The 21,453-nt window shown below is 37.1% G+C and overlaps 1 protein-coding gene across 2 annotated transcripts in view; it reads left to right on the top strand.

The window, feature by feature from the left end:
* The window catches only part of ZNF654 (zinc finger protein 654), an 89,651-nt gene that overhangs the window by 39,355 nt on the left and 28,843 nt on the right, over nucleotides 1–21,453 (top strand). For both annotated transcript variants that reach the window (XM_040226849.1, XM_040226841.1), the window contains exon 3: nucleotides 11,712–11,793. In XM_040226849.1, coding sequence (XP_040082783.1) covers nucleotides 11,712–11,793 — 82 coding nt within the window. The remainder of the gene's footprint in view (nucleotides 1–11,711; nucleotides 11,794–21,453) is intronic.

Below are 21,453 nucleotides of genomic sequence, written 5' to 3'. Positions count from 1 at the left end.
ACTCCATTTATAAACATGTCATTGGATGTATGTATATCTTGGTGACTAGTTAATATTTTATTATAAATTTGTAAGATGCTAAGAGAGTGGATCTTACAAGTTCTTTACCATAGGGAAAAAACATTGTGGCTATATGTGGTGATGGATGTTAAGCTAGACTGTTGTGGTGATCGTTTTGCAATATATGCATGTATTGAATTATCATATTATATACCTGAAACTAATATAATGTTATATGTAAAATTATGTCTGAATTTTAAAAAATTCCAGAATGAAAGTACTAAGACACACTCATATTTTAAAAATACTTCATAAAAATAAATTTGTCACTCATCTTGGCTGTATCCTATTGGTTATATTTTTCTTAAGCCATTGACTTTTGAAAAAGTTTTCCATTCTAAGTTTGGAACTGGGGGGATGCAATATAATTTTCTGCTGGTGATATAGGGAATAATCACAAGTAAATTTATTTTTGTCTCCTGTCTTTTTGATTAAGATAGGTTTATATTGTTGCTTAGTCGCTCAGTCGTGTCCTACTCTTTTGCAGTCCCATGGACGTAGCCTGCTGGATTCCTCTGTCCATGGGATTTCTCAGGCAAGAATAGTGGAGTGGGTTGCCATTTTATTCTCCAAAGATGGGTTTAGTAGGTGAAGATAAATTTATAAGTTACAGGTAAGATTTATAGGTTATTTAAATTAAGATCTAATTAGGGAAATGTAAATCATGCTAGATAATTCAGTAGAGGGAATTTAATTTAATTTATAGAACCAGTTTCATAGTTGTTGGAAGATGTGAGAGAACAGACCACGGAGAAGAGGAACCTAGACTTAGCAACTAGTAGTTAAGTTGCTGTTTCCCTGGAAATAGAAGGACAGAGGAACAAAGATGGAATGCTCGAACTCAAGAGACTGGAGATGGTTGATGAGGGGAAGATGTATTGACCTTTGTGAGAGGAGACCTTGGAAGAGAGATAATTACTTCTAACTAGGACCCAGAAGAAGAAGAGCAGCGGGGAAGGACCTCTTACTGTAGGTCCCTTCCTCCTTCAGTTTTCCACCACTGCCTCCTTGGTCAAACCTAATCATTAGCAGTTGCCTTCTGCATAACTGACAGAGATGTCTGGGGTTTCTACTCTCTTCAGTTTAGGTAATAAAAATGTATTGAGAAGTCCTGGGATGGTGGTTATTGCCTCCCAACCTTGAGGGAGGAACCCCCACTGTAGGAAGTCACTGAAAAATAACATGCTATTCCAACACCTCAGGCCAGCACAGTGAGGAGGAAAGTCATTCCTCTGAAAATGAGTCAGTCTTCATTTATCCAAGAAGGGTGGAGAAGACTGGAGCAGAGAGGACCATCACTTGAACTGGGGGCAGGGTGGGGTTTGCTGGACCCCAAGCTGACTCCTCAAACACCAAGAAAGGGGGAGATTCTCTTTTCTTCTCCAGCGGCAAACTCCTCTTACCCTTTATAAAGCTTCCCTGGGTGAAGCTTTCATCCTGTAGGTTCCTCACAATGTTGTCAGCATTCAGACAGATATGATACTGTCGTGTGGTGTGCTGATTGTCACGGAGATGAAAGACCTCTGTTTCTGAAAGGTATTTCCACTGATTTTATATTTGGTTGATAGGATTTTTTACCTTGGTACTTTATTTTTTTTTATTTTTTTATAATTTTTTTTTTTTTACTTTACAATTCTGTATTGGTTTTGGCATACATTGACATGAATCCACCACGGGTGTACATGCGTTCCCAAACATGAACCCCCCTCCCACCCCCCTCCCCACAACATCTCTCTGGGTCATCCCCGCGTACCAGCCCCAAGCGTGCCATATCCTGCATCGGACATAGACTGGCAATTCGATTCTTACATGTTTCAATGTCATTCTCCCAAATCATCTCATCCTCTCCCTCTCCCACTGAGTCCAAAAGTCCGCTATACCCATCTGTGTCTTTTTTGCTGTCCTGCATACAGGGTCATCATTGCCATCTTTCTAAATTCCATATATATGTGTTAGTATACTGTATTGGTGTTTTTCTTTCTGGCTTACTTCACTCTGTATGGTGTCTATCCATTGTTTTCTGGCTTGTGTGATTCTTTTTTTTTTTTTTCTGATGAAAAGTCTGGCATCCTTATTTTTGTTTCCCTGTATATAATGTACCCTTTGGGGGAGCTGTTTTTAAGATTTTCTTTGTATCATTTTTTAAGTTTTGAGTAGGTAGTATAATACATGTTTGTGGTTCAAAATTCAAGAGGTATGGTGAACACACAAAGAGATATTGTTCAATTTATATCCTTCAATTTTGTTTACAGTAAAAACGTCCTATAGTTTCCATTTCCATAGGCAATCAATGTGATCATTTTCTTGGGTTTCCTTCTAAAGATATTTTATGCATATACAAAAAAAATCACGTTTGCTTTTCCTCCATTTTACAAAAATGCTAAAAGGTGCTATAGTATGCACCCTTTCTTCATTTGGATATCTTTTCCCGTTATAGAGGACTATCATCGGTCATTAAATTGACTGTAGAGTATTTAAATGTTATGGATATTTAAAAGTTTTAACTAACTGGTACTCTGTTAATGAGTGTTTAGATTTTGTTCCAATCTATTGCTATCAAGCAGAGAAAGCAATGGCACCCCACTCCAGTACTCTTGCCTGGAAAATCCCATGGACGGAGGAGCCTGGTAGGCTGCCGTCCATGGGGTTGCGAAGAGTCGGACACGACTGAGTGACTTCACTTTCACTTTTCAGTTTCATGCATTAGAGAAGGAAATGGCAACCCACTCCAGTGTTCTTGCCTGGAGAATCTCAGGGATGGCAGAGCCTGGTGGGCTGCCGTCTATGGGGTCGCGCAGAGTCGGACACAACTGAAGCGACTTAGCAGCAGCAGCATTGCTATCAAGAACCCTTTATCAACAACCCCTTAATTAATTGCCATGTATGAATGGCCCTAGGAATATATACAGGTATATTTTGTTTTGTTGCATTTTGCTTTATTTGATTCATAGGTAACTATTTTACAAATTGAAGGTTTCTGGCAACCTTGCATTGAGCAGGTCTGTTAGTGCGCTACAGAATTTGCTCATTTCATGTCTTTGTCTTATTTTGGTAATTCTCACAGTGTTTCACACTTTTTTATTATTATTATATTTGTTATTATCATCTGTAATCAATGATCTTTGATGTTACTGGTACAGCTCACTGAAGACTCACATGATGGTTAGCACTTTTTAGCCATATTTTAAAATTAAGGTATATGCATTTTTATGCATAATATTGTTACACACTTAATGGACTACATAGTATAGTGTAAACATAAATTTTATATGCACTGGGAAACCAAAAAAATAAATTTTGTGTCTTGCTTTATTGCAATATTTGCCTTATTGTGGTGATCTGGACCTGAATCTGAAATATCTGACTTCAAGGATTTTTGCATATTGTACAGGTATCCTGGGAGTAGAATTGCTGGATCAGAGAATGTTAGGTTTATCATTTTGATTGTGCCAAATTGTCTCTGTTTAAGTTGAGCCAATATACAATATTGCCAGCCATATAAGACGGGACCTGTTTCCCTACATCTCTGTTAATGCGGCATTTTATTAATTTTTAAGATTATGACAAACCTACACAGAATTAAAAGGAATAGTATAATGAACTGCCCATCACCAGCTTTAATAATTATGAATATATCATCAGCCTTCTTTTATCTCTACCTCTACACTCCTTACCCACTGCTAGTTATCTCTTTTATACCTTTATTGAGGCATAATTTCCACTAAGTTCTTGCAATTTAAGTATTATTAATTGATCCCTGGGTAGGGAAGATCCCCTGGAGAAGGAAATGGCAGCCTACTCCAGTATTCTTATCTGGGAAATCCTATGGACAGAGGAGCCTGGCAGGCTACAGTCCATGGGGTCGCAAAAGAGTAAGATATGATTTAATGACTAAACAACAACAGCAAATGATTTACAGTAAATTTATAAAGCTGTGCAACCATTACTACAATCCAGTATTACTACGATTTTCCACCCCTAAAATATCCCTCTTGCACACTTTGGAACAATCCTTAGTCTCTCCCCAGCCCAAGGAACATCTGTTTTCTATCTTAATATTATACCTTTTATACCTAGACATTCCATGTAAATAATATATCACAACATGTAGGCTTTTACATATGAGTGCTTTCATTTAGAATAATGTTTTTGAAGTTCATGTTTTAGCACATCAGTAGCTCATTCCTTTTTGTGCTGGATAGTAATCCGTTTTATAGATACAGTACATTTTGTAAATCTAGTAACTGATGGATATTTGGACTGTTTGCAGTCTTTTGGCAATGAACATTTGTGTACAAGTGGACAAATGTTTTTATTTTCTTTGACTAGATATTTAGGGATGGAATTGCAATATCCTATGATAGTGTTGTGGGCTTCCCTGATAGCTCAGTTGATAAAGAACCTGCCTGCAGTGCAGGCGACCCCGGTTCTATTCCTGGGTCAGGAAGATCCCCTGGAGAAGGGATAGGCTACCCAGTCCAGTATTCTTGGGCTTCCCTTGTGGTTCAGCTGGTAAAGAATCCACCTGCAATGTGGAAGACCTGGGTTCGATCCCTGGGTTGGGAGGATCCTCTGGAGAAGGGAAAGGCTACCTACTCCAGTATTCTGGCCTAAAGAAATCCACTGACTGTATAGTCGATGGGGTTGCAGAGTCGGACACAACTGAGTGACTTTTACTTTCGTGATAGTGTTAGTCACTCAGTCGTCCAACTCTTTGTGACTCCATGCAAGAGGAGCCTGGTGGACTCCTGTGTCTGTGGACTTCTCGGGCAGGAATACTGGAGTGGGTTGCCATTCCCTTCTCCAGGGTATCTTACCACCTCAAGAATCGAACCCAGGTCTTCTGCATTGCAGACAGAGTCTTTATGTTTAACATAGAACTGCCAAACTCTTTCTAAAGTGACTGTACCTTTAAAATTCTAACCAGCTATCTATAAGGGTTTCAGTGTCTCCACATGTTCACTGACAAACTTACTATTTATCTTTTCCATGATAGCTATTCTAGTAGTTGCATAGTGGTATCTCAGTTTTGGTGGATTTCCTCAGTGCTATTGATGGTAGATCTTTTCATGTACCTTTCTTCGTTGCCTATCTTCTTTAGTAAAATGTCTATTTCAATATTTTGCCCATTTTTAAATTGGATTGTTTACTTTATTGAGTTTTAAGGGTTCTTTATACTAGTTATACATTCTTTATCAGATATGTGATTTGTAAATACTTTTCCTTATACTGTGGCTTACCTTTTCATTTTCTTATTAGTGTCTTTTGATCTTTTGAAGTTTATTACTGGTTTTAAGAGATTTGAGTGTAATTTTACACAGTAGTTTCTCTCACATTTCTTACTCGTAAGCTTCTTGGAAGTTTGGGTTTGTACTTTTTCCCAAATTTGTAAAATTCCTTTGAGAATTTTTTTAGAAACGACCATTATGTTTTCTTGAAGGACACCACTTGAAGGAAATCCACAGTTGACTCACATATTACTGACTGTTCTTTTCATTTTTTTCAGTCTTTGTGTGTGTGTTGACACTGTCTTCTGCAGTCCAATCTGACATTAATCCCATAAAATGTATTTTCCATCTCAGACATTATATTTTTTTATTTATAAAAGTTTCAGTTGGGTCTTATATGTTCTGTTTCTCTGCTTAACATGATTATTCTTTACCTCAGGAGTTGGCAGACTGTGGCCCATGGGGTCAAATGCTGTCCATAGCTGTTTGTTTTCTTTTTTTATGGCTCCCAAGCTAAGACATACTATATTTTTAAGCAGTGGTATTAAAAAAAAAATGTGATGTTGGTGACAGTGGGGACGAGGAAGGGGGGGAGGAAAAAAAAATGGGAGCGAGACCTTAACGTGGCTCAGAAAGCCTAATATATTATCTGACAACCCAGGCTCCACCTTCAACACAATATGACAGCGGAGGAATTTGAAACCAGTGGTGCACTGAAGGTCATGATAGCAACAACCCACATGATAGCAGTAACAAGCCCACTTAGCTCATGACTAGGTTTATTTAAATGCCTCACAGTAAAGGCTAGCAGAAGAAAAGGCATGCCATTTTCCAAGCACCAGTTTTCTTAGTATCTGTCTTTACTTTCATAATCATGAAGTCTAGCTTTCAGCCAAGAATTATGGACACATGAAAAAGAAAAAATAATGCACTATCAAGGGACAAAGCAGGTTGTAGAATCAAATTCACATATAAAGATCTAGTGGTAAAAGTGGATAACATGGTTGAAATATATTGAGAATTTCAACAGAGAGCTAGGACACTTTAAGAAAGATTCAAATGGAAATGCTGAAAATAAAAAATACAGTAACAGATGAAGAATGCCTCTGATGGGCTCATCATAGAGTTGGCACAATACAGTTAAGGAAAGAATAAATGAACTCAAGTGTAGGTCAAAAGAAATTACCTAAACTAAATGACAAGCAAAAAAAAAGAAAATAGAACAGAGGGTCTAAGAACTTTAAGAAAATATGAACCTGTATAACATAAGTTTGTTAGAATCCCAGAAAGAGAAGCAAAATGAGGCAGAAGAAATACAAGACAGTAGCCATGAATTTTTTCAAATATACTGAAAGACATTAAACCATAGATCTAAAAATCTCAGAACAAAGAACAACAAACAGAATAATTTTAAACTCTCTCTCAGCCTGCCACCTATATCACCTAGATGTGTCACATTTAAACTCAGAAAATCACAGAAAAAATCTTAAAGGCCACCAGAGAAAAAAGACATTACCTAATTTAGAATACCACAGCAGACATCTCAGAATCTATGTAAACCAGAACATAGTCAAGTGACATCTCTAAAGTACTTCAGGAACAAGTCTTTCAACTATTAATTCTTGAGGGAGAAATAAAGATGTTTTCAGGGAAGCAAAAGCTGAAAGATTTTATTCCCAGATGTGAACTACAAAATGGTGTAGCACAAGTATGATGCCAGACAGAAAATCTTATCAGTATTCTTATGCTGCACCTGACTTTTGAATCATGATTAAGAAAAATTTCTCTGTAACCAAGTTGTATGTGATTATTTCTGATATTTGCATTAATTTGTTGATCGAGTTTGAATTTTTTCTTATGTTTGGAAGTTGGAGTGAAGCAGTTTTGTCTTTTAATACTGGGCTATCTGATATGAAGCCAACATTTTCCCTGATTTGAGATGCTGCTTTTGTCACATATTCACTTCTCCCATGCAAATGTCCTATTTTTTGATTTTTATAATGCTGGTTCAATTATAAAGGTTTCAAATGTTTTAATATTTCAAAATGTTTTCATATTGGCTAGTTGCTTTTCGTTGCTCATGCTGTTTCATGGTTTTCATGGATATTCAGTTTTGTAATCAACTTTCTACTTTCAGGTATACAAATATATAAATTATGAGAACTTAGTACCGAAATATATATTTTATATGCTTTTTATCTTCCTTCAGCTCAAGAGCACTAGAACACAAAGACTGAAACTTCTCATTCCAGTTTTAATGCTATTGATGTTATATATTTTTACTATGATTTTTAAAAGCCCAGATGAAATTATTATTATTGCTTCATGCTATCAAATTTTTTAGTCATTATATGCTTACTAATTTGCATTAGTGAATTAGCATCTGCTTTCCTCATGGCTCAAGCAGTAAAGAACCCACTTGCCAGTGCAGGAGACACAGAAAACACAAGTTGCTAGTTTGATACCTGGGTCCAGAAGATCCCCTGGAGAAGGAGATGGCAACCCATTCCACTGTCCTTGCCTGGGAAATCCTATGGACAGAGGAGCCTGGTGGGCTATACTCCATGAGGGCGCAAAAGAGTTGGACAGAACTGAGCACACATACACTTTACTAATTTGCATCTTAGACTCTTCTTGCTCATTTAATTTCCCATGTCTTTTAAATAGTCTTTATTTTTTTCTGGTTGTTTATACATTGTTCTTTGGCGTTTTATAAATACTGTGATTAGGTAGGTATAGAGTAATCATTATGGAAATTTCTTGGGCTTTCTAGATCTGATATCTTTTATCAGTTATAAAAAAATTCTTACCTAGTTTTTGTCTTAGCTTCATCTTTCTCTCTCTTTTTTTTGTGGAAGTATGATTAGTCATGTTAGAATTGTACACTCCATTCCTCACGTCTTTAACCCTTGTGTGTTTTCCATTTCTTTGTCTCTCTGTATTGCAGTTTATTTTTTTTTACAGATCTTTCAGTATACTAGTTTTACTAGTTTTTTTCTTCAGCTTTGTCTAACCTGCAGTTAAATGTGTTCATTGACCTTTAATTTTGTTGATTTTATTTCTATAAGTTTTTGATTGCTATTATCTTTTTTATAATTTTTAATGTTTATTTATTCCTTAAACATGGAGTAGGAAATGGTAACTCACTCCAGTATAATCCCAAGGACAGAGGAGCCTGGTGGGCTACAGTCCATGGGGTTGCAAAGAGTCCTTAAACTATGTTATCCTCATTTTATATTCTAGATCTGGTTTAAATATATAAAGTCTTTGTGGATTTTCTTTTGCTTCTTGCTTATGGTGTTGTCTGTCCTTATATAGGCAATGATTTTTATTGACATCATCATTATTACTAATATTTACAAATACTACAGTATTTACAAATTGTGAATTTGTATTTTATTGGAATAAATTTATTTGTAAAAATTGAAGCCTGGGTTTGAAGTGGATATTTAGAAAGGATTTACATTTGTTTCAGCCAGAGACCTGGAGATACTACTAGCACAGGACCAATCTTAGCTAAAGTCTTGGCCCGAGAATTTTTGGACCATCTACAGAATATGAATTCAGGTGAAAACCTATATGAGAGGATTTTTAAATTAGTCTTTTTTTTTCCCCTTTCCTGTGTAATTCAGTGAGGAAGCAGGCAGTTTTCCTTACAGGCTTAGAAATGTGGTGAAACTGACCGGAGGAGCTTATTAGTATAACTCTTCTAATTTTTAGTCAAGGTAAAAGCCAGCTGTTTAGCCGGCATTTTACTTATTTTCAGAGGATGAATCACCAAAGGTGGTAATTCATAATATAGAAAAAATAATGTACAGTATCTTTATCTGTATATATTTGAAAAAAAAATAACAGACCTTTTCTTTCCTCAGTAAAGACATTACTGAAGAAATTGTTTTGAAGTTAAATGCATTCAAATGGTTGAGTATGACTAAATGCTCTTTGTTAAGCTTAAGTAGCATTTAAGCTGAGATATCTATTTGATCAAAGATTTAGAATTATCATAGAAGAAATTGTTAAAAATTGAGAGTTTATAACATTCTATTCTATTCTTCTTTAATTCATGTAGAATAGACCTAATTTTATTTGGCTTAAATTGGTAAGTGGATTTCTTGTATTTGGATAGTTAAGCATTATAATTTAGTAGAATTTTCCTTGGTACATAAATGCAGAAATCCACATTATTGTATTTCATTGTGAAAATTACTTAATCTGCTTCAGAGACCCAGAAATGAAAAGTAAATCTGGTCATAATTATCAAACAGTCTATTATTGTGTGCCTATGTATTTTAGGAAGTACCTTATTACCCCTTGTAGTATATGTGAAAATATGATCTGAATTCTAAGGCCAGAATATAGCTTGTTTCATAAATGGGGACTCTAGTGGTATTCTAGTTATTTAAGCTTACATAGCTAATAGGAATATACTGTTTGATAAAAGTAAAAATGACTATAAAAGGTATAATTTTTTTAATTAAAAAGGCATGCCATCTATAATATACTCATCCCACTGCAAATAATTTGTTTTTATATAAATAACTTTATTTAGGTATTTCTAATTTGAATAATTATTTCAGTTTAGTTGAATGAACTGTAGGTAACCTATAATTAGGACTAGTACTAATTATAACTGGCTAATGTATAGACCGTTACATATTAAGCATTATACTAAATATATAGTTTATCCAAATATTAAGCAATGTATGAAACACATTCAACATTTCCAGTATTACATTACACAATAATACATTTTTGAAGAAAAACATTTTGATGAATTTTTTGATATCTTAAAAATCTTCATAATTTAAGTAAGGAAAAATTGGTGTCTTATATTTCAACAAAACTGACATATGCACATCTGGGAAAAACTCATCTGTGAATACTTTAGTTTTCCTCTTAGATTGTTGAAGGAAACTTTGATGGCAATATTAATAATAAAAATAGTTCTGTATTATTATTAGCAAGCACCTGTATAGCTCTGCCAGGGATCATCTTAAGTGCTTTACAAGAGGTAGCTATTATTATTGTTCCTGTTTTATAAATAAAGAAACTGAGACACAGAGATACTAAGTGACTTGCTCAGGGTCACATATAAAGGAAATAGTGGAGCTGAGATTGAAACCCAGTGTTGGCTCTAGACCATGGCTGAGTAAAGGGCCAGATAGCAAATATTTTTAGGCTTAACTAGTAAGGTCTAGTTGCAGCTTCTCAGTTTTTTTATCTGGTGTGAAAGCAGCCATAGTCAATATGTAAATACATGGATGTGGCTCTGTTTGAACAATAATATAGTTACTGACAATGATATTTAAATTTCATGTAATTTTTCCTGTTAGGAAATACTATTTTCTTGCCCCCCCACCCAGCTTTTGGTTTTTAACAATTTAAAATTTTAAATTTAAGTGTTCTTGTCTCACGTATTATGAAAAATAGAAACTGTAGTTTGCCAGCCCTGCTGTAGACTACTCTCTGTCTTGGGAGTGCCACCTTGTTCTAGGGCTTCCCTGGTGGCTCACATGGTAAAGAGTCTGCTTGCGATGCGGGAGGCCTGGGTTTGAACCCTGGGTTGGAAATATCTCCTGGAGAAGGGCATGGCAACCTATTCCAGTCTTGTCTGGAGAATTCCATGGACAGAGGAGCCTGGAGGGCTACAGTCCATGGGGTTGCAGAGAGTCAGACATGACTGAGCGACTAACCACTATATCCCTCTGAAAAAAAAATTAGATTTTGCGTTTTCTCTGGGGTCTGTTGTACTGGCTTCAAGTCGGACTATGATTTTTTAATCATTTGGATACCTGTAGCCATATTTTTGCCACCTGGTATACCACTGCATTTTTTCCCCCTGGTTGCCAAACAGGAGACCTGAGTTTGATCCTCTGGAGAAGGGAATGACAACCCACTCCAGTGTTCTTGCCTGGAGAGGATCCTGGCAGGCTACAGTCCATGGGGTCAGAAAGAATTGGACACAATTGAGTGACTAACACTACTCCTACTACTAGACTCAAGTAATTCTATTGATATAGAACGTCAGTATATTTCTTTTATTATAATTTTACCAAAAACATAACATGAATCCTAAATGATTAATGGGCTTCCCTTGTAGCTCAACTGGTAAAGAATCTGCCTGTAATGCCGGAGAGACCTGGATTCGTTCCCTGGGTTGGGAAGATCCCCTAGAGAAGGGAAAAGTTACCCACTCCAGTATTCTGGCCTGGAGAATTCCATGGACTGTATGTATAGTCCATGGGGTTGCAAAGAGTCGTACACGACTGAGTGACTTAAACTTCACTTTACTTCAAATGATTAATACAGTTTCTCAAAGCCAACTAATTTAAAACTAAATATATGATATTATGTAACTGTTATTTCTTGATAATCTTTAAATTGGGGCAAAAAAAAATCAATCCATTCACTTATTCTTTCTAGGAGTTTCTTTGAGTTGCTGCTGTTCTTTGGAAGAGATGAATTTTATGAAGAGCCCTTAAAGGATATTCTTGGATCATTCCAGGTAAAACAGTTTATTAATTTCATTTTAATCTACCTTTGAAACAGGCCCTTTTGCTCTGCCTGAAAGTAGTATATTGATTATTTATTGATTATAAGCTTCTAGATTTCCTAACGTGGCAATGCTTAAGATTCTGTTACATTGGCAGAAAAGAAAGTTCTTAAAAGTAACTTTTAGCTGTACTTCTAAGAAGTTCATACATTAGATTTTAATTCCTTGTTTGCTAGACTGGAGCCTGCTGCCACCACCCCCTGTAGCTTCCTAAGCACATCCTTTTATTGCTAGCATGCTTTTTATTGCTAAAGGCTTTTGTTGCAAAACCCCATGCAGAACTTAGCCATAGAAAAAGCACTCTTTTTGCCTAGACTAGAAACAGGCTGTCTGTCCCCATGCCACTTTTTCCCTTGGCTATTGTCTGATTTTCTCATCTATTTCCTTAATAGCCTTCCCAAGAGAGGAGACAGGGTTTTTTTTCTTTTTCTTTTTGCATACACTTTATGAATGAATAGTAAATCTAGAAGGGAATGACTAAAGATCTAAGACCTCACCTGTAGATACAAGATCATTTGATGTTTTTATACCATTTTGTTGGGAAGCAGTATATAGTACTGTGGCTCACTAATGTGTCCTTGGCAGTATCTCATTGCCCTTTTGAGGGGTGGAATAAAGGAAGATGTGGGGCTTCCCAGGTGGCGCAGTGGTAAAGAATCCTCCTGCTAATGCAGGAGACACAGGTTTGATGCCTGACTCGGGAAGATCCCTTGGAGAAGGAAATCGCAAGCCACTCCAGTATTCTTGCCTGGGAAATCCAACAGACAGAGAAGCCTGGTGGGCTACAGCCCATGGGGTCGTAGAGTCAGACACAACTGAGTGACTGAGCACACACACATAAAGAAAGATGGACTTTGAGCTCCCCCTAGGGGTATAATTGTTCAGACAACATACTGCATTCTACATTGAGGAAGGAAATCATCAGAGTCACAGAGAAGTTGTGCAATGCTTTCTCTCCCCTATAACTTTTATTTCATGTTTACTGAAAGAGTTTTAGGTTGAATTAAAACAGATTTTTATGATTGATTATTCTGGTACATACATAAAATAGGAAGTGAAGTGAAAGTTGCTCAGTCTGACTCTTTGTGACCACATTGACATATAGTCCATGGAATTCTCCAGGCCAGAATACTGGAATGGGTAGCCTTTCCCTTCTCCAGAGGATCTTCCCAACCCAGGGATCAAACCCAGGTCTCCCACATTGTAGGTGGATTCTTTATCAACTGAGCCACCAGGGAAGCCCAAGAATACTAGAGTGGGTGGCCTTTCCCTTCTCCAGCAGGTTTTCCTGACCCAGGAATTGAACCAGGTTCTCCTGCATTGCAGGCAGATTCTTTACCAACTGAGCTATCAGGGAAGTCCTAAAATAGGAAAACTATAAGCAAACTTAATTGGCTAAAGTATATCTAAAACTTTTTCACACTCAGAATCTGACTCTAGAATTGCTTTTCCTCTCCAGTCATCAGTGTCTGTTTTTCTACACTATTTTGTCTTCAGTGGCATCGAAAGTGTTGGTGATGTAGCATTTCCTAAAATAGTTAATAAAAGAACTAAAAGTCATGTGTACTGGGTTTTTAAAAGCTTAAAATGACTTACAATAAGTTCTGTTTAACTAGTCACTTTTGACTCCTGCTTCAGGGGTATTAAGTTAGATTAATTATCTATACCTATACCATTTGATATCCAAGAGTTAAAGGAGTGCTCTGCTAGTCTCTTGGGTTTTATTCTGAGTCACCAGTAAACCGTTTGGCAAGGTTTCATGCTGTCTTTAATGTCCCTGCGTCCAGAATGACAACTACATCATAACCATTACCAGGCTGACACGGATTCAGATACTATTGTAAAATAATATGATCTCAGTGTTAAAAAATATGAAAAAAAAAACACATCTTAGACTCAGTTACATTATATTGAACTTTCTATTGTATCCATCCTTACATTGAGCAAAAGAGGTAAAAATACCTGTTCTCATGGAAACTGCATTCTAACTAGGGTCTATATTCAGGTATTTTAAAATAATTTTCCATTCCATTTTTCCTTCGACACTTGTGTCCTTAGCAATCTATTCTTGAATTTTTGCTTCAGTAAATATTTATTTAGTTTCCACTGTGCACTATGCACTAAGCTCTGGAAAAAACCGTAATAAGCAAAACCAGAAAAACCTTGCTATTGTGAGCTTTAATTCTGGTTTAGAGACAAAAAGACAAGAAGTCAAACCTTTGTAAACTGCAAGTATTTTAGAAAGTGACAAATGACTTCAGTGGCAAATACTGAAGTGTTTTTAGAGTTGATGAGAGACAGTATTTGACTTCTGTTTTAAATGTGTGAAATCATAATATTTGTGAAGTGTATATCCTTTTTTCGCTTTGTCAACAGAGTTTCCATTCAGTTATCTAAAGAATTAATTCCTCAATAGAGTTCCTCAACCTCAATAGGTTTGCACTGTTTTCTGTTTCCTCAACAAATTCTAAACCCCACCCCTTCTCCTGTTTGTTTTCAATCTCTGCATTTCTGCTACTTGTGATATTGTGGCCCATTCCTGCTCTAAATTTTCCTAAGCCTCTAATTCCTATCTCCTTGGAGAAATTTCCCCTTTTGTTCCCATTTTAGCTCTATCTGGAGAATAGTCTTCATTTTGTAACTGAACTGCTGCTGCTGGTACTTCCCCAGCCAGGTGCCCTTAAGGGACTCAAAAAGGCCAACATGTAGTCCATCATGTATACTCCTTTCAAACCTCACATTTGTAAGCTTGTGAATTTTCCAGGCTTTAGACCAACCTTTGATAGTCCAATGACAAACCCAATGTCACCTTTTGAAAAATCTTTTTAATACTTTCTACTAGTGCAAGCCGTAGTTCCCAAGTGGTACATTTCTATCCATCTTTCATACAGGTTCATACCAGCTAAGATCATGCTCTTTCTTCTCTACAAGAAGTAGGACAAACACAGCTGCTCATACTTTAGTGTACATAAAGATCACATGGGAATTTTGCTAAAATCCAAGTTAACAATTCAGTAGTTCTGGGTTGGGACCTGAGAATCTGCATTTCTAACAAGCTATGAGGTGATGCTGATGGTGCTGGTCCCTAGATCACACTTTGAATTAGCAAGAGACTAACATTCTTGGCAGATTTGAGTTGTTTATTCTCTTCCCCCACCCACTTCCTTCCCATTTCCTGACTTGCCACTCTGTCATCTTGGGCAAGTTACATACTTTCGGTGTCAGTTTCATTGTTTGTAAAGTGGGAACAGTAATTGTATTTGCTGTATAGGGTCCTCTGTTTGGCATTGTTCTTAGAAAAACGATCAGGTTTAAGGCCTAAGAAGTATGTGAACTCATGAAGTCATATTATTAGGATTTCTGTTTTTCACAATGAAATCAAAACCTACCTCTTAAGCTTATTCTTTTCTTCTGTGAATTTCAGATTTCCTAAACCTTGAGTTGTTTAGGTAGAAATTACTTATTATTCTTATCCATTGACTATATTTTCTCTGTGCTTTATTCCAAGAGGAAACTTCATTCTTAGAGCCAGATGTTCCATATACAGATTGTCCCCAACTTACAGTGGATCAACTTAGAATTTTTCAGCTTTACGATGGTGTGAAAGCGTACCATTCAGTAGAAAGTGTACTTCACATTTTGAAATTTGATCTCTTCCTGGCTAATGATATGCCATATGGTGGTGTCTCATGATGTTGGGCAGTGGCAGCAGCTCCCGGTAGCTCCAGTTAGCCATACTATCATGAGAGTAGACAACCATTCTGTACCCAAACAACCATTCTGTTTTTGACTTTAAGTATAATCAATAAATTACATGAGGTGTTCAATATTTTATTATAAAATAGGCTTTGTGATAGATGACTTTTCCCAACTTCAAGCCCAGTATAAGTGTTCTGGGCATTTTTAAGGCAGGTTTGGCTAAGCTATGATGTTTGGGAGGTTAGATGTATTAAATGCATTTTCGACTTACGGTATTTTCATCTTACAGTGGTTTATTACGCCTTAACCCCATTCTAAGATGAGGAGGATCTGTGCTGGCTCCTAAAAGCTTGCTTTCTTGGTACTTGGCTTCTGGTAATTTTTCTTTACCTCAACATAAGAAGATGACACATTTCTTGTGTGATGCACCAACTTCATTATTATTCTTTTTAATCTGTTCATTGGTGAGCTTTCCATAGGCTTGTAATTGAATTAATTACACTTGGTCTCTAAAACCCATTAATTTAATTAAATAGACTCCCAATGAAATGACAAAAATAATGTAAAACTTGGGAAAAAATTCCTTGTGAATGCTATAAAATCGGCAGTTGATTGACTGAATGTGATTAAATAGGGAAATGAGAGACAGAGATAAAAGAGAGAACCGTCCAGTGCTATCCATTAATATGTGGCTCCCCCCACCAGCTTGTAACAGTAGAGGCCAGAGGAAATAGCAAATAGTGGGTCATTTGGTATGTGGCCAATCTCATTCTTGTTGGTGCTTCCTGAAAATACACTAGGTGTGCAGCAGAACCAACAGAACAGGAACTGTGATGTGACTGTTAAACCTACATTAAAAATGGTATGTATGGCTCTGCATGAGAGCATTGCTTTCATTGAGAGAATGATGGTATGACCCAAACTAAATGCAGCTTGTCCCAACTTTCTTACCCAGAGGTAAGAAAGTTTTCTGAATAGCTCAGCTGTACAGCTCCAGCTGTAGCTTCCTCATAATTTACTGCCTCACAGGCCATTACTCTTAACAAATCATACTTAGAAACTTTTACCTTCTGTGTTTGGACTTGAAAAATTTGACGAAAGACCTATTTATCCATTAGTAAAACAGCTCTCTGTTGTAAATACTCTAAGTAAAGATGAATGAAGAGATTAAATAACATGAATTACCATCAGTTACATGGTAAGATAAAAGGTGTTTCTTTTTTTAAGGATCCGTTATGTTCTTGCTCTGGTTGAGTCTCAAGTATCTTCCATGAAACTGAAGTGAAATTTAAAAGAAAGGACAATCTCAAGGATGTATGGAAGTAAAATACTGTATGGAGAGGAAACCACTAAATTAAAAGTGTAGTGAAGGCTATCAGCAGCAGACTAGCTCTAAGAAAAACCAAACCAGTGAAGTAAATAATTTTAAAAATTAATTTTCAATTCATGGTTACATACAGCCATATCTTATTACAGTCTTCATTTTTAGGATAAAAAAAACTCCTACAGATGCAGGACTCACATAGAAAAACTAGGGTTCTCACAAAGGAAAGAAAAAAATCAGGTCTGCAGTGAACTTCTTCATTGTAACAAATGCCAGAATAATATCTGGAGTTTTTAAAGGGAAAAAGTATTATTTAATAATACAGATGCCAAGCCCTGTAGTTTATAAGAGAAGGCAACATAAATAAATAGTCCAGATACTTAGAAGACAAACCAGCTACATATCTTTTATCAGGAAAATGAAAGAAACCAGCTGATTTAGAAGTGATCAAAGAATTTACACAGGGTGGTTACAGGAAAAAAAAAATAGGACTGATCTGAAGAAACAAGTAAAAGTAAGCACACTATTGTTAATATGTTGTTATGAAAATCCTATTAATATCAGAAATGATTCTGAAAAAAGAAACTATAAGTTTTGAATAAAAGTACACACACAATAATCAACAACTAAGATCTCAGATTATAGTACTGATTGGATTGAAGGAAAATAAGGAGGAATCAATATATTCTTGGGCATTTAAGCTGAAGTAACCATGTATGTGCTAAGTGACTTCAGTCCTGTCCAACTCTTTGCAACCCTATGGACCATAGCCCACCAGGCTTCTCTGTCAATGGGATTCTCTAGGCAAGAATAATGGAGTGGGTTGCTGTTTCCTTCTTTGAAATAACCACGTAGAGTAGTGCTGTTCACTAACTGAGCATTGATCATAGGGGGAAGAGGAGGATCTAGAAAGAAGATAAGTTCCATTCTAGACACAAGAGTTTTAAATATCTTTGGAATATCCAAGTACTAATGATGCCCCAAAGCAGAGACATTACTTTACCAACAAAGGTCCATATAGTCAAAGCTGTGGTTTTCCAGTAGTCATATATGGATGTGAGAGTTGGACGATAAGGCTAGTGCTAAAGAATTGATGCTTTTGAACTGGAGAAGACTCTTGAGAGTCCCTTTTACTGCAAGGAGATCAAACTAGTCAGTCCTAAAGGAAATAAGTCCTGAATATTCCTTGGAAGGACTGATGCTGAAGCTGAAGCTCCAGTGCTTTGGCCAGCTGATGCCAAGGGCCAACTCACTGGAAAAGACCCTGATCCTGAGAAAGATTGAAGGCAGGAGGAGATGGTGACAACAGAGGATGAGACGGTTGGATGGCATCACCGACTTGATGGACATGAATTTGAGCAAGCTCGGGAGTTCATGATGGACAGAGAAACCTGGCATGCTGCAGTCCATGGGATTGTTTTAAAGAGTTGGACACGACTGAACAATTGAAGACAACTGAACTGAATGATCATCAATTAATGGTAGATATATGGGTTTTTATGTGTATCTCCCTAATTTGTTTCTTTTTAAGTCAAGATCATGTATCATTTTATTAATCAAGAGAAAAATAACTGTTATATAGATTTTTGTTCAGTTGTTTTATTTAGGGGCGGGGTGGGGGGGGGAGAGATTGACCCTGAAGTAGTCAACAAAATCCCAACCTGTAATCTAAAAGCATTACTGCTAGAGCTCTGTAGAGATGCCGAGTTCAATCCCAAGGTCAGGGAATATCCCCTGGAGGAGGAAATGGCAACCCACTCTAGTATTCTTGTGTGAAGAATCACATGGACAGACGAGCCTCACTGGCTACAGTCCACAGGATTATAAAGGGTCTGACACAATTGAGCGACTGAGCATAGCAGTTGGCCTTAGTTAAGCTTTTTTTTTCCCTTGGTATTCTACCCTATTTTTCCATCTGTTTGACCTTTGTGTGAGTAGGGAAAGGAGGTGGGAGGAAATAGGGGACAAAAATTCCCAAACAGGAGGAGGCCCAAGGCTATACTGTAATAGCATCTTGAAGAGCAAAAAATAATCAGAAGTAAAAGAACCAGCCACAAGAGAGGAGTGTAAATAGCTTGTTACGTCCACACTGTTTTACTGGGGCAAGTGTTGATCTTCCCTGAGAAGTTAGAGTGGCTTCCCTGGTGGCTCAAATGGTAAAGCATCTACCTGCAATGCAGGAGACCAGGGTTTGATCCCTGACTTGGGAAGATCCTCTGGAGAAGGGAATGGCAACCCACTCGAGTAGTCTTGCCTGGAGAATTCCATGAACAGAGGAGCCTGGCAGGCTACAGTGCATGGGGTCACAAGGAGTCGGACACAACTGAGCAACTGACACACACACACAAAGAAGTGAGAGTGTATATTCATCATCTTCATAAGACCAGTGTGTCTCCCAGATTTTATTATTTTAGCTAATAGGAATAAGTTTAGAACCATTGACATTCCACTAAAACCTTCTCAAAACCTAGATCATGTCCCCTCCCTAGACTAATTGGAATAAATTTCCCAAATGATTTGGCAAATTTCTCATCTTGGTATTCAAAACTACCTTTGTAGCTCTGGTTAAAAGGTTTTTAAATATAACTCCAAGCTAGGCTTCAACAGTACGTGAACTGAGAAATTCCATATGTATAAGCTGGATTTAGAAAAGGCAGAGGAACCAGAGATCAAATTGCTAACATCTGTTGGGTCATAGAAACAGCAAGAGAATTCCTGAAAAACATCTATTTATGCTTCATTGACTACACTAAAGCCTTTGACTGTGTGTATCACAACAAACTGGAAAATTCTTAAAGAGATGGAAATACCATACCACCTTACCTGCCTCCTAAGAAATCTGTATGCAGGTCAAGAAGCAAGAGATAGAACCGGACATGGAACAACAGGCTGGTTCCAAATTGGTAAAGGAGTAGGTCAAGGCTGTATATATAGTCACCCTGCTTATACATCATGAGAAATGCTGGGCTGGTGAAGCACAAGCTGAAATCAAGGTTGTAGGGAGAAATATTAATAACCTCAGTTGTGAAGATGACACCATCCTTATGGCAGAAAGTAAAGAGGAACTAAAGAGCCTCTTGATGAAAGAGAAAGAGGAGACTGTAAAAGCTGGCTTAGAACTCAGCATTCCCAAAACTAAGGTTATGGCATCTGGTCCCATCACTTCATGGCAAATAGATGGGGAAACAATGGAAACAGTGAGAGACTTTATTTTCTTGGGCTCCAAAATCACTGTGGACAGTGACTGCAGCCATAAAATTAAAACACACTTGCTTCTTGAAAGAAAAGCTATGACAAACCTAGACAGCATATTAAAAAGCAGAGACATTGCCGACAAAGGTCTGTCTAGTCAAAGCTATGGTTTTTCCAGTAGTCATGTATGGATGTGAGATTGGACCATAAAGAAGGCTAAGCTCTGAAGAATTGATAGTTTCTCGAACCTTCTGTGTTGGAGAAGACCGCTGAGAGTCCTTTGGACTGCAAGGAGATCAAACCAGTAAATCCTAAAGGAAATCAACCGTGAGTATTCATTGGAAGGCTTGATGCTGAAGCTCCAGTATTTTGGCCACCTGATGCAAAGAGCCAACTCACTGGAAAAGACTCTGATGCAGGGAAAGATTGAATGCAGGAGGAGAGGGGTATGACAGAGGACGAGATGTTTGGATGGCATCACTGACTCCATGCAATGGACGTAAGTTTGAGCAAACTCTCGGATATGGTGAAGGATAGGGAAGCCTGGCATGCTGCAGTCCGTGGGATTGTAAAGAGTCAGACACAACTGAGTGACTGAACAACAAATAGCAGCTTAAGAGCAAGACCTTCTGTGAGAAGCAGTTTCAAAATTGTGTTCCCATGTTATCTGAACATATTAATACCTGAAGTAATATATATTTTCCCAGATAAAATATTTCTAAATAAATCATTAAACCAAAGACCTGAGAAATTTTATTCATTCATTCAACAATATTTATTGGAGATTTAGTAACTTGTCAATTTGTGGCATAACCCATATTGTGACCTGTTCTCTTGACTGACCTATTCACAGAGTCATATTTTATATTTAGTTTGCCTAGGAACCTGTTCTCAAGTAAATCTTGCAGCTACCTTAATTCTGCTTCAGGGTCTATGTTACAGGTTAGAACTGTAACAATAGCACTTCTCTGATAGCCATATCATTTCATTACTTATTTTAAATTATTGATAGTAGGGTAGGTTGTACTTTCACGCTCAGATAACACACATAGAAATATATTTCTTTGTAATCTTCAGACTTTCTATGTAAAAATAATTTTAAACTAAATTAGAAGTAAATGTTTCTTAATAAGATATGCAGAAATTAAACTTTCTGTCTTTAAATTGAAAGTGCTGTGCTGTGCGTGCTTAGTTGCTCAGTCACATCCTACTCTTTGTGACCCCATGGACTACAGCCTGCCAGGTTCCTATGTTCATGAGGATTCTCCAGGCAAGAATACTGGAGTGGGTTGCCATACCCTCCTCCAGAGGATCTTCCCAACCCAGGGATCAAACCCAGGTCTCCCACACTGCAGGTGGATTCTTTACCATCTGAGCCACAAGGGAAGACCATTATC

This window comes from Oryx dammah, unplaced genomic scaffold, assembly GCF_014754425.2.
Source record: "Oryx dammah isolate SB20612 unplaced genomic scaffold, SCBI_Odam_1.1 HiC_scaffold_2, whole genome shotgun sequence".
Lineage (NCBI taxonomy): Eukaryota > Metazoa > Chordata > Mammalia > Artiodactyla > Bovidae > Oryx > Oryx dammah.
The sequence above is the reverse complement of the archived record's forward strand: the minus strand, read 5'-3'. Positions and strand labels throughout refer to the sequence as shown.